This window comes from Sander lucioperca, chromosome 21, assembly GCF_008315115.2.
Source record: "Sander lucioperca isolate FBNREF2018 chromosome 21, SLUC_FBN_1.2, whole genome shotgun sequence".
Classification (NCBI taxonomy): Eukaryota; Metazoa; Chordata; class Actinopteri; order Perciformes; family Percidae; genus Sander; species Sander lucioperca.
This window is the reverse complement of record NC_050193.1, coordinates 24,150,198-24,164,730: the sequence shown is the minus strand read 5'-3', so window position 1 is coordinate 24,164,730 and position 14,533 is coordinate 24,150,198. Positions and strand designations below refer to the sequence as shown.

Below are 14,533 nucleotides of genomic sequence, written 5' to 3'. Positions count from 1 at the left end.
TTCGCTTATTTGCAAGCCATGGGTGGGCCAAATTCTCTTGGCGGGCAAAGCAGAGAAAGGGGAGGTAGCCTTTCCCCTTATGACCTCATAAGGAGCAAGATCCGAGATCGGCCCATCTGAGCTTTCATTTTCTCAAAGGCAGAGCAGGATACCCAGGGCTCGGTTTACATCTATCGCCATTTCTAGCCACTGGGGGACCATAGGCAGGCTGGGGGAACTAATATTAATGTTAAAAAAACCTCATAAAGTGAAGTTTTCATGGCAGTGACATTGACAGTTATGGATGATGCCTTTTGCTTAGATTAAAAATGTCTAAATACACTAAAAACAATTGCTAACACCTTGAATATAAGCCTCAGTAAAGCCAAGCTTGGCTGTTATATCATATCAAACTTTTGAGTCTGGGCAATAAGACTCAGGTTTTTCTGTGAGCTGGTTTCATCCACAAACACACCCATCTCTAAGAGGATGGCCTTTGGAACAGGATGTGCATGACGGGACACATACATCCTCTTCAGACTTTGACTCATAGGCGAAGGTTTATAGTCCTTGCATAAATCTCCGCTCAGACTCGGAGCACATTTCACCTCCCATTTGTAGAATAGTTGGCCATGGTGCAGGTTACAGAGATCCTCCTTGACTCCAGCAGAGAGGGCCTGCTCACATTTTCCCAGCAGGTCGTCGTCCCAGTTGTTGTCCTGATCCCACACTTCAAATCTCACTTTACTTCCCGCTGACAAATCCTGGGGGCCTAGGTCGACGACCATGGCCCAGCGTGGGTAGTTGTTGTTGTGAATGACAGGAGAACGTTGGACCATCTGCCCGTTGAGGGATACCTTCACGTAGCCATCTGTGGATGTGAAGTAGTCTCCCCAAAGGCCAGAAGCCCGTTGTACAGTTATGATGACCCGTGCCATGCCCTTCCGGGTCGGGCAGCAGTCTTGGTTTACAGCAGGGTCATTGTGGCATTGGCAGACACAGGTATCCCTTGGGTCGCTCTTGATGCCAGCCTGACAGCGGTCAGTGCAGTTCTTCAACAAGCCTTTCTCCAGGATATAATGGCTAATGGCTGAGCGCAGGTTCTTACGGACAGTGGTGTTAATAGGCAGTAATTCGTGAAGCGAGTCCAGGGAATATGAGACTATGTCTGGGTTCTGTGATAGTGAGTTCAGCCATTCTTTGTAGGCTGATGGATCTTTGTCGGCAGAGAAAAGAAGGTCCGGCTCCGTAGTATAACCCCCTTTTATTTCTGTGAACCTGTAGAGGAGAGAGTTAGTTAAAGAATTGAGCCAGAGCAAACATTAGACCAACACTAGAGTCTAGGTCTTGGATTTGGAGCGAGATTTATTTAAATCTGACATATTTCAATTCTTGCAATTAAAGTCTGGCCTTTACATGTTAGAAATAGTAATTTAGAAATACAAATGAATTAACAAAATATAAGACAAAAATGTTCTCTACCTGTCGTTGAAGAGGCTGGAGAAGGCTGACTTCTTGTCCGTCTTCTCAATGTCCTTCTTACAGTGTTCTGTTTGAGTTTTTATTGTAGCTTTAATGCTGGCGGACGCCTCAACTCGCAGGCACATTTCTACCTCCTCCAGGCTGAGGCCCTGCAGGCTGGCCTGGCACTGCCTGATGCTGGTCACAGATAGAACACTTCCTCCCAATTTCACCTGGAATTATATATTTAAACACATACTGTATAAGCAAATGTATTACTTTGTTGTTCATTTTATTTTATTGGTTTTTGTTTTTAACAATTTTGGTTTACCTTGGTAACATAATGGGTGCCAAAGTTGTCAATCAGTTTGTAAAATTGTTGCTTGTATTCAGGGCTGTAGATTTCGGGGAGCTGTTTCACTGCCTTTTGAAATTCTCTGTGCAACTTGGAAGTGCCGGACACTCTATAGCTGTTAACAGTTAAACACCAGACAAGAAGAGACAGACCAATATGAAACATGGATACAACAGTATTGCATTGGAGCATTAAAGTTCATTCAGTTTGTGCATTGCATTTATCTTTGATTGTAGGATAGTGTGCAGAGAAATGTCATCCTCTTCTTACCTGTAGAACTCACAGGACATGCTGTGGCTTGTGAAGCTGAACTTGTCATTCTTTGTTTTTTCCATGGAGTAATCAGCTAGTTTAGAATGGGTACCAGCTAGCATCAATGAGGCGCCTTTACTTCCTACTTTAAGATCTAGATTGACCTGCCAGTTATTTGCAACAGAAGAGGTGCTGGAACTGACCAGAGACTCACTGGATCGGTGGAGTGTACTGGCCACTTTCATGCTGCAGGACTGCTTTGGTCTCCAGTCCACCACTGACAAGGGGAGCTTTTGCTTTTTGTTTTCCAGATAGGGGTTGCTACAAAGGGTGCACGTTTTGTCCTTGTGTTTCCACTGATTCATGTCGAGAACAAAGGCTCCTTTACGTTCCATTTTGGTGATATCAAAGCCTTCACCAGCCAAATTGGTACCTGGAGCAAATTCTGCATCCAGGCACTGTCTGGGTGTCCCCTCTACGCATGATTGATACGTACACTGAGGGAGGGACAGCACGAGGCTGGAATAGAGGCAAATATTCAACAGAAACATGTTGCTGTTAAGTTGGGTAGTGGATGCAAACTGATGGTTTATCCTGAAAAAGAAATGTTTCATGAGCAAGTGAAGCCATCTATTACTACACCACTGCAAGTTTCTGGTTCAACAGGACTAAACTACTATAGAATACCACACTGAAGTAGTAATGAACAGGTTTAAATAACTTAAGATTAACACCATACTCAGTCACTTCAGTTAACCCTCCTGTTGTCCTCCTGTTGTTATCTGACCCATTTTCAAAAAGTTTCTATATCAGAAATTTGGGTTTCTTTCAGCCAAATTTTCAAAAAAATAAATAAAAATAACCTGGATGGTTCCATACAACGCTCTTCATAATAAAATAAATGATCAGTTCACTCCTTTTTTTATTTAATTTGGATGTTTTATTCAATTTTATAGCATTGATAAAAAGAACAAGAAATTGATAAAAGAACATATTTACAAAAAAAGTGACAAAAATACTGGGAAAAGCGACAAAAGTGTTGAAAAAGATGACCAAAACATTGAAAAAAAAGTTTTAATTTTAAATTTTGGCCCAGAAAAACAAAAAGTGGCATGGTCGACGGGAAGACAACACAAGGGTTAAATCATCTGTTAAAGCGCTGTCAAAGCACTTTCAAAATCATGCATCTGCCTAAAAGCAGTATTTTCGAGTGTTGGTCTACCGATATTTTCCCCTCCAATTTTCAACATGCCACTGTTAAAGAAAACCCTCTCTGGATCCCTCTGTTTTAAGCTATGTTAGAGCCACCTCTAAAGCTTGAAACAAACCTGAAGACTAGCTGAAACCACAAAGACTGGACAAACCCACTCATAAAGATCGCATCGACTTGCACCAATGTTTAGTCTTTGAAAGTCAGGAAGGAGCATAAAGTTTACGACAGAGTGAATAGGGAGACTCTTGACGGATATATATATATATATATATATATATATATATATATATATATATATTTTTTTTTTTTTTTTTTTAAATAAGCAAATCAGCATAGACTCACCTTTGTCTCTCACGTTCACACTGAATGTGTGACTCCGACTGTGCATCAACATTTTTACTTTATGTTTTTATAGACAAGTAAACAGGGCAGGACGTGATGGGGTTGTGAGGTGACAGTGAGAGGGGAGGGTGAGGTGACCACTTGTGATCAGCTCTCACTCCCCCGCTCTACATGCAAATAAACACCTAGTCATTTCTGATAAATAGATAGCCTACATATTTTGTAAAAATAGTTTTTTTTTTATTGTTGTGTGTGTGTGTGTGTGTGTGTGTGTGTGTCGGTCCTTAATGTGGCCCGGACACATTCGCGTACACACTGCTAAAAGAATGTGGACATATGCAGCCCAGACCACCTCCAAAAGTGGTCTTAAGTGATAAGATCATTTAGAACAGATTTTAAAAGCAGGTCCAAACAGGGCCTGTGACACTTATGATCAATTTAGTTGTTGTAAAGGATACAATGAGATAACATTTTAGTGAGCCACTTTAGGAAAATTGGTGTATTTCAGCAGCAAATACTGACATGGAAAAGAAAATTAATCTACATTAAAATATAAAAACAAAATAGAGCCATGTCTGACCATTTTAACATACAAAATATTATTAATGTATACATGCTAAACAAAAGTAAATCTAATATGGAGAAATGAATGGATTATATAAGAAACCATTACAATATATTGTTATATTATATTCAACTTTATTGTCATTGCAGTACTGAGACATCGAAATGCAGTTAATCATCCAACCAGATTTGCAAAAAACAGTACAGAGTATTATACATATGTATAGAAGTATATATAAATAATAATAAACAGTAAGGGATGGATATGAATATGCCTAGATATATACAGTAAGAAAACAGTATGAACATGGGTAGCAAGTAGGCAAAATATACTGTATAGTGCAGCAGCATAAATATGAATACACTAGAGGTGAGATATATACAGTGGGAACAGTTGTATAAATATGTATGGGTTGTAAGAGCATTTATAGTACAGGTAGTGTAATATATTACAGATAAGGCAACACAAAAAACTGAAAAATGATAAATGCAGCGATTCATATGAAAAAATATTTTTTTTATCAGCATAAAACAGATGTATAAAGCACCACTGCATGTAGGAGAGGAACTATAAAATGTATGAAACATGATATGAAGGCATACAAAATATATATTGTTATATCCTTCACTTCTCTCTTGCTTTCTGTAGAAATGTTAACCACATCTGCTTAACGTGTGACATGTGGGTTTTCAGAGTAATAGGGGGTCTTGTTCAGCACAGTGTCACAGAGGTGTCGTAGGCGGCTACATGTCATAAGGTCAAAGCAGCAGAGAGGGGTGAGAGGTGGAGGTGGTGTGATTCATCCAGATCCTCAGCAGTTCTCTGCCATTACAGGATTACAAGTGCTCTTTGGAAACGTCTAATAAGAAGTGCATCTATTGCTTTTTTGCAGTAATAATAGCAAATTGACCCCATAATGACAGTAATGTTGTCGTTGTTTGTAATTAGAAGTCAAGCAACACGTAGCATATATGGGATTTGAGCATTGCACGCAAACTCATGTCTGGACAGTGACTCATTTATAGACTTGCAGCAGCAATAGATTCTCTCATGATTCAGATCTGAGACTATCAGAATTTCTATGCATATTCTGTAATTATTATTATTCTGTATATTATTAACTTACAAATAATAATCGTGTTCTTTGTGTTTATCATGTGAGCTCAGGTGGCAGCTGCAATATTTCCGGCTGAATTGAAGGCAGCTGTAGCTCAGTCAGTGTTGGCATTTAACTGCCAGTGCCGCCAAGCAGCATGAAACTAGTCCCAGTAAAACAGAATTAGACCAGAAGTTAAAAGAGTTTGCCTTCAAAATAAAATTGTATCTTTATATAAAAGTGTATTGAAAACATATATTTTCCTTTTTAAAGTAACTATATGTAACTTTTAAATGTTTTTTAAACTGTAATTGTGAATCTGATGATGATAAATGACCTGTAACAGCAAACAAGACTAACAGTGAAAAGAACGCTTTTTTATATAGGCCTAATTGTATTTTAATTTTATAGCCCCAGAAAAAGTCCTAGATTCACTGCGTATCTGTTGGTTTGGTTAATTGCCAAATTTGCTAGAGAATACACACCAACAACTAAGATGGATCCTGTACTCTTGTGTGCCTAGTCCTATAAGAGGATCCCTGCATTTAAGATTTGTATTTCATATTGTTCTCACACAGTGCATATTCGTTAATAAAGTTGTATTTTCTGTAATTACCAAAAAGAAAATCTGGAGCTAGATTGTATTATTCCAGAGCAGGAGTAGGCCTACCGATTAAGAGTACATAATGTACACAGGGCGGGAGTGGAGAAATGGAGGGTTAGTAGTGGCCCAAAAGCAAAGATTTGATTTAGGCCTCCCTAAAGGTATCATTATTAGCAGCATCTTTTGTATTTATGTTAACCATGATGTTTAGGTAAACTCAACTGAGCAAAGAACAGGCATGTTCTTGCTGAGCACATTGCCTTGCTTTAACAACTGTTTGAAAATAATATTTAATATGACTAATTATAAGGGCCTTGCAAAATTGCCTGAAACGCATCTATGATAAGATATCGGTGGCACGAAATGCAGTCTTTATTTAAATGTAATGCAGTCTTTATTTAAATGTCTGTGCTTTGTATATGTATATTTTATTTTGAAATCAATGAGCGGAAGTGTCGTCGTTGTTGTTCTTTGTAGCTTGACATTAAAGGCGATGCAGGGGAATTAAAGGCCGCCAGGGAAGGCACCGCATTTCAAGGAATACGGCCAGCCAGAAATAATGGTGGGAAACAATTGGATAAAACAGATGTTGAAGAAAGTGAACATAAGCGTTACGGACCGGATCTCGTGTGTTTGGAGTCACCCGGCTCAAATATCAGCTTTTTCATCTCCAGTCACAGGACATCGGTAGCCGAGTGCCCGGCGGCTTGCTAGCCCGCAGTCTTTCCTAAAATCTCCGCTCCAGTATCACAGATCTGATCTGTTTTTTGTGTTTTTTTTAAGCGTTACGAAAGCTAGCCCGCATCAACGGAACTGATCCGGCCATATGGAGCCCGTTTTCTGTCATTAAAGTAAAGGTATGACCCGCTAGTCCTCTGTTGCAAATCTGACCGCTAGGATCAAGCTAGCATCATCTGGAGTTGGATGGACGCGCGGCTCACACTCAAACACCCACAGCATCCCTGCCTGGGACGCGTTCATGCCCGTGCTGCTGCACTGGAATGCTAACTAATGAGGAAGTGGCTTTAACATGACGAGGGTCATTTTGCCCCTTAACCGCTCAAAGCTGTTAGGTGCTACCCAGACATTATTTAGATGCCAAATGTAATGACCGTCCCGAGCTCGCACCATGTATGTGGCTGGCCGAGTCTGTCTCCAGCCTTGCGGGTGACACTCTCACAGGTACCGGCGGTTCAAAGCAAACAGCGGTTGCAAGCGGCTGCTTGCTGAGAGACTTGAAGTGAGCTTGCCAGTGCAAGCTAGGAGGCTATTAGCACAATATAGAACCCCTAAACAGCACCAATGGTATCCCACAAGGTTTTAGTCGCAATAATCCTATTAAATGTGTACATAGGTGTACAGTCTGTTTTTTACTTTTTTGGCGGCGTCCTTTTAACGGGCTTGTTTGCTATGGCAATTTTAAATGGACCAAGGCTTCTGGACTGGGCGAGTTCACCTCCACATCTACAGTTTAACAAATACGTCCTAACGGGATACCGGCCAAGCTCCTCTGTGCAAGACTGCATAAGAAGCTTGTTTTACCTGCACAATGAACTTGGAAACATATACACTCACGGTAAGTACAGGAATTCTGCATTAACTGCTTTGTCAGCAGGTGAGATTTTGGTAACCGGTGTGACTTTAAGCATTAACCCACAGCAGTACAGATACAGTACAGATACTGTACCTGCGGAAGGATGCTAAGCCAGACATTGCACTAGAGCCCGAAAATCGGTCAGGATGGCAAACATGACTTAAACCTTTAGTAGTGACCACATATTTGAGCCAAATTCATATTTGAAGTATTGGTCTTAATGAGTAAACATTATATTTATTTCTTTTATAGTGTTTGTCCATGTATTAAAATACATGCCAATCAATTTGAGAGTGATGGCAGACTGGTTTTTGTGACTAATAACATCTACTCAGGGAATGTACTGTACAATTTTGAGGCACTTCACTTGAGTATTTGTTACTTCATACTTCCAGTCCACTACATTTTAGAAGGAAACAATGTACTTTTAATCTACTTTTCACTAAATGTATTAGACAGCTGTAGTTACTAGTTTAGATTATGATTTTGCATACACAACACATGATCAAGTTAGAAAATATGACCCATATTTCAAGATAAAACTACCCAACAGCGTATAATGTGTATAATCCCCTCAAAAATTACAACTTCCCAGAGCCCAAGGTGATCTCTTCAAATTGTCTTGTTTTGTCTGACAAACAGGCCAAAATCCAAAGGTATTCAGATTTCAGTGGTATGTGACAAACAAAAACAGCAAATCCTTTCATTTGAGAAGCTGGAACAGAGTGTGTTTGACATTTTTTCCCACTGGTTTTGCTTGAAAAATGAAACGATTAATTGATTATCAAAATAGCTGCCGATTATGTTTGTGTTTCGACTTATTGATTAATAGAGCTCTATATTGTGGTTAGAATTTGCTCCAGCTCAACCAGCTGCACTAAAAGTAAAACAGTTAGTGTAAATGCTACTTCCACATTAATGCATCAATAACATTTATCCATGCATTATGATATAGGCCTACAACAATCACAGGGGCTGTTTGTCTGCATAACAAGTACTTTTACTCTACTAATATGATTTTGAATGCAGGACTTTTACTAGTAATGGAGTATTTTTACACTGTTGTAATGCTATTTTTACTTAAGTAAAAGACCTGAATACTTCTAACAGTAGTGTTAGTCACTTTAAAAGTTGCCACAATTTTTCACCCAAGTTATCCACGCAATGGCGAGCATAGAGAACCACTTTTCATTTTAATTAATGCTCCATGCTTTGTAACTTATATGTGTGTCAAATTGAAGAGTTTAGTATGATTAATTCAATTTTAAAGAAGCCTTATTTTATGTAGGCTATTTTAACAAGCAGAAGCTAGACATAAATGTTTGTCTGTTTAGTTGAACTGCACATAATGGAAATTGCCGGGAGTAGACTTTTCATCTGGTCCAAAATGTCATGGTTACACAATAGTATGCCATTCCTTAAATAGGTTGGCGCAAGCCAAAATTAATTGTATTAATGTGTTAATCTATGCAGCCAGAGGTGAGACTGATGTATCGGCTTGTTAGCGTCATGGTGTTATTCTGCTTTCAATCTGATATGATTAGACAGCCAATATAGCATGGCACACATTAGCATGACCTATTACTACACATTAGCATGACCTGTTACTACACATTAGTGTGACCTGTTACTACCATCAAAATACATCATCTGTGTGTTTACAGACTTCTGAGAATCTGACAACTTCCTCATTCTAAAGGTCATCAATTCACTTCCACCTGCGAGCAGTCACTGAATAAATTGCAGTAGTGATCATAAGGGAAGTGGCCTTGGAAGTCTTTATTACACCAGTGATGTCAGCTGAGCATGTTACCTCACATACACCAGTAAGATCATTGCCTATATAAGGCAGTGATGTTTAATCTAATGAGCTTTTGTCCAATTCTCCAAATTTAGAAGAGTAGATGCAGAGCTGTGCTCATAACTCAGGCGGAACATTGTTTTTTTTTTTTATTGTGTTGTAATATTTCAGGTAAGTTTCATGAGCTGGTTTGTTTTGCATATAAACTGAAAACATCGTGCCCGCGGCTCAGCTCTCAGACGCTTCACCGCGTCCATGCCTTCAGAGGAGGTCCTCCCTACTGTATTCAACTCTGAGTGGGACTGAGAACGGCCGGTCAGCTCAGGACGAGTGGGGGGAGGAGCAGAGCTAACACACTTAAAATAGATGTGTTACAGTAGAAGGCATTGCCAGTATCACCTGGCTGGGACAAATGCCTTGACATTGGGAAAGGCCGAGTGAGCATAAAAAGGGGAAGGGAGTGCAATATGTGTGGCGTAGAGTGATAAATGATCGTCACAACTGTATGTGGATCAAATTTCAAGGTCTGGATTTTTTGCTCACATAGCACTGAACGCCTCTCCCTTGCCGAATAGAGAAACTTACATTGGAGCCATTTGGAATATGGCATAAAAATAAGAATTTAGTGGGAGCTTTTTGTCTTTATATATGTGTATGTTATACATATATATATATATATATATATATATATATATATGTGTTGCTTTACAAATTTTGCACAAAAAGTAAACTCGATTTGTACATGACACTGAGTGCAACAAAGGCATTCCCATTTGTTTGTGTTGAGCCTTGACAGGAGCTACACATGAGCTTCAACTTTAATTACAGCTGAGGTAAAGTCTACTCTAACAACTGTGCTGTCTCTGTTTCTCTGCCCTTCCTATTTCCAGGCATCCCTTTGGTTTGCTTCCTGGTGCTGCTTCCTCTCCACATCCCCTGGTCTCAGATCAGCGTCACGTGGTTGGGCGTGGTGCATTTCCTTGCTTGCCTCTCGCCCCAGCTGGGCTCTGTGCTCTACCACCTCTTCATGAACCACGAGGGAGGGGAGCCCGTCTACCACACCCTCCTTAAACTCGACGTGTGTGGAATCTGCATGATCAACACATTGGGTAAGCGTTCTTGGAAGCTCAGCAGATTTCTTCACCGTTTATCAATTTGTCAGAACATATTTGACTACTAAGTCAACTGGCCAATGTAAGCAATGATCCAAGTTCTAAAATGGTTATTGATCTGTCCATGGTGCCTGTATTATCACATTAAAGGTCCCATGGCATGAACATTTCACTTTATGAGGTTTTTTAACATTAATATTAGTTCCCCCAGCCTGCCTATGGTCCCCCAGTGGCTAGAAATGGCGATAGGTGTAAACCGAGCCCTGGGTATCCTGCTCTGCCTTTGAGAAAATGAAAGCTCAGATGGGCTGATCTGGAATCGTCCCTTTATGATGTCATAAGGGGAAAGGTTACCGCCCCTTTCTCTGCTTTGCTTGCCCAGAGAATTTGGCCCGCCCATGAGAAAGAGAGAGACATCATGGCTTGTAAACAAGCAAAGCATGGCAGTTGGTCAAGGCCACACCCCCACCCTCCACCTTGCCCCCCCCTCTCTCCTCCTCAATAGCATTTAAAGCTACAGACACAGAAATGGCACGTCCTAAGGAAAGCTCATTGTGGGACTGGCTCTAGTGGCTGTAATTCTGCACCAAGGCTGAATGAAGAGACTTCAGATACAGTATTAGGGGACCACTAAGGCCTATATAAAAGCATCAAAAAAGCAGCATGTCATGGGACCTTTAAAATTAAAATGACAAGTGAAATGTTTTTCATGTATTTGTACAAACAATTTAACTCGGCCATAATATCATTCTGATAATAATACAGTAATAATTAATATCGTGACATGGGAGTGGATATCTGTTTTATAATATCATCATACAAATTAAATGCTGCATTCATTTGATGCAGCTGTTCCTGCTAAGTCCAATTAACAATAAATGGCTCCACCTGCTTGGCCATCATATTTACTTTACCAATATTTATTTACGTTAGAGACAATATTAACCACTGCTAATTTAGATTTAATACCAAAAATTTAGCTTTTCATTTCTTTTAAACTGATAGTGACAACTTATTTATTGACACAGAATAGGTAATCATCAAGAATATTCTGGCAGGATGATTCTAGGGCTGCAAATATTGCAGCTAATTTTTTTTATCGTTATTTCTTGATTAATTTATTAGTCATTTTGATTTATTCACTTTGTCCAAAAACAGTCCGAAACCTATCTGTCCATCCGTCATCTGTAAATGCTTATTTTATTTAGTGTCGCGGGGGGGCTGGAACCTATCCAAGCTGACATTAGGCAAGAGGCGGGTAACCTGGACAGGTCGCCAGACAATCACAGGGTTGACACTTATGGCGCTTTTCCATTACACGGTACCTGCTCGACTCGCCTCGACTCTACTCGCCTTTTTTGGTTTTCCATTACGAAAAAAAGTACCTGGTACCTGCTAACAGGTACCTTTTTTAGTACCACCTCAGTCGAGGTTCCAAGCGAGCTGAGGTGAGTCGAAAAGGTGACGTGAAAGCGACAGACGGGGGTGTCCTGAACAAACCCGCCATTTTTAAATAGTTTAGCCAGCTGTGTTTTTTTTTTTATGCCTCCAGCTTCATTTTAAACAAAATGTGTCTTCTGGCTGTGGCAACAACACACACCTTCGACGTTCTGTGTGTGTGTCGCAGTTTACTGCGGCGCCGCTTGTTTTACAGTTCTGCGGAGGCTCCAGGCAGAGCTTTCGCCGTAGCCTACGTACACACACACATGCTGGCTCGACACACACACCAGCGCACAAGTATGAACATCATAGGCTACGGCGAAAGCTCTGCGTGGAGCCTCGGTGCGTCGACCCGGCATAAGACGACCAGCCACGCTGAGGCGGTACTAAAATCTGCAATGGAAAACGGACGCACAGTGTGTCGAGGTGAGTAGAGTCGAGGCGAGTCGAGAAGGTACCATGTAATGGAAAAACGCCAATAGAGACAGACAACCATTCACACTCACATTCACACCTACGGGCAATTTAGAGTCAACAACCTGCGTGTCATTGGACTGTCGGAGAAAACCCACGCTGACATGGGGAGAACATGCAAACTCCACACAGAAAGTCACCAAGCCAGTTTCTAACCTGGAACTCTCTTGCTGTCACAGTGCTAACCACTGCAGCAGCCGTCCAAAACCCAAAGATATTCAAGTTACTATGATATAAATCAGAGAAAATCAGCAAATCCTCATATTTGAGAATCTGGAATTGGAAAAAAAGTTCTGCTTTAAAAAAATGACAAACTAATATCAAAGTAGTTACTGATTAATTGTCTGTTCATCGGCTAAAGGAATGACCTTAAGCCTCTAGATGAGTCTAATAAAACGGAACCGTTTTCAGCCTACAAAGTCAACCCTCCTCTGCTGTACCTAAAGTGCTCTCCATATGGACTTAATTTTGTTCTCCATTTCAGCAAATATTCATCCTCAGTTTTTTATTTTTTTTATTTCACCCAAGTCTCCACATCTGGAAAGCGTAGTTTCATATGAAGCTTCCACATGACCTTTATATGAGTTGAGTGCTGCATTTAACACAGTCAGGCAGAGGATCTGAGTGCTGCTCACCACTCTGAAAGAGCTCTGTCACACTGGGTTCAAACAATTTGACCTGTGTGCGCTGTGGCTTGCACCAGGCGTTACATTGCTGCTGAGTCTGGCATCAATGCTCCCTCTCTATGCTGACTCTCCTTTGTGTGTTTTCTTGTCTCAGGGGCGCTGCCCATTGTCTACAGCACGCTGCTGTGCTACCCGTTCATCCGCACTGTGGCCCTGTTAGTCTACATCCTGCTGTCCAGCCACGCCATCTACTGCGCCGTCACGGCTCGGAGCAGCGTTCGCCGATTGCGCTCCTTCGCCTGGCAGGCGGTATTCCGCTTCTCCTTCTTCTTGCTTCGCGGGGTGGGCTTGGGTGGCGGCAGCCCCACCTCGCTACGCCACTTCCTCATGATGGATGCGCTGGCGGTGCTGGGCGGGGTCATCAACATCATGCGCATCCCGGAGCGCTTCCGCCCAGGCCTCTTTGACTACTGGTGCAACAGCCACCAGATCATGCATGTACTGGTGGTAGGCTCCATCCTTTACCTACACTGGGGTGTGCTGGATGACCTGCTGTGGATCAACAGCTACAACTGTCCCTCAGACTGACCCCCCCCCCCCCCCCCCGTAGCCCCCACCCCTTACAAGGAGCACTGGGATGTAAGGTTATAGGACCTCTGAGGGGATGGGGGTGTCTGCAGAGGGAAAGAGAAGGAGGGTATTCAGGGGGAACTGATGCAGTGAGGTGAGACAATATGTTCTCTGTGCATGTGTTCACCTCATGCACTTAAACTCAGAATGTTCATATCTACATCCATCTTGTTACTTTGTGCGAATGTAGGCAAGTATGTCAAGTAACACGCACAAGCATTTTGACTCTGTCACTCACAGGTGTATACGGACACACACACACACGCACACACGCACACACACACACACACACACACACACACACACACACACACACACACACACACACACACAGCAAAATTGAAATATTTTAAACATTAAATTTAACTGAGTATTGAACACTGGAAAGTCTTACGTAAAGGATCTAGTAAAAGTTTACTGCTGAGTATAAAGCCTTTACTTAATAATAGAAGTTTTACTTGAGCATTATCTGATGTGGTTGGTTACCACAGTCTGTGGCTAGAAGATATTGCATGCTCAAGTCCTCTCAGATGTCACTGTTGCTACCTATGCAGCACATCCATATCTCAACACATGCACATCACACACACTACACACAGTCAGACACCCTCACACCTATATTTTTATACTACATGTACATACTGCAAGTGCTGCACAAAGCGCTCATAGTTTTCACTACGTCCAACTGACTGAGTTTTACAAGACTGGTTGTTTTGTCCGTGTGTCCTTGTTTTCTGCTACTGTTTTTTTCTTTATGTGTGTGTCAGTCTGATTTGTCCTTAATGTCACAAGATGACGAGGAAATGAAGATGGGTGAGGGGGTTCATTCCTGAGTGTGCCAGCATGTTGGCAATGAGTTTACTTGCTTTAGGTGGCTTGCACCACACATTACAATCAATTGTGCAGTGTTAACAGTTTCCATTGCACCTGAGCTCCTTGCCAATGATATTTAGGCATTTTTAAGAAATCAGAAAAAAGAGAAAAAGTGC

The 14,533-nt window shown here is 41.3% G+C and overlaps 2 protein-coding genes across 2 annotated transcripts; one reads left to right on the top strand and one right to left on the bottom strand.

The window, feature by feature from the left end:
• Positions 1 to 190: 190 nt before the first annotated feature.
• Positions 191 to 3,699, bottom strand: LOC116063875 (perforin-1-like). Its single transcript, XM_031318874.1, has 5 exons — positions 3,603 to 3,699; positions 2,066 to 2,641; positions 1,772 to 1,910; positions 1,462 to 1,673; positions 191 to 1,257 (listed from the first exon to the last, which is right to left on the bottom strand). Exons 2-5 carry the CDS (start codon positions 2,596 to 2,598, stop codon positions 378 to 380), a joined length of 1,764 nt encoding a protein of 587 aa, XP_031174734.1. The 5' UTR covers positions 2,599 to 2,641; positions 3,603 to 3,699; the 3' UTR covers positions 191 to 377.
• Positions 3,700 to 6,330: 2,631 nt separating this feature from the next.
• paqr4a (progestin and adipoQ receptor family member IVa) lies at positions 6,331 to 13,851 on the top strand. The gene is made up of 3 exons (XM_031318825.2): positions 6,331 to 7,443; positions 10,153 to 10,371; positions 13,069 to 13,851. Exons 1-3 carry the CDS (start codon positions 7,170 to 7,172, stop codon positions 13,500 to 13,502), a joined length of 927 nt encoding a protein of 308 aa, XP_031174685.1. The 5' UTR covers positions 6,331 to 7,169; the 3' UTR covers positions 13,503 to 13,851.
• Positions 13,852 to 14,533: the final 682 nt, after the last annotated feature.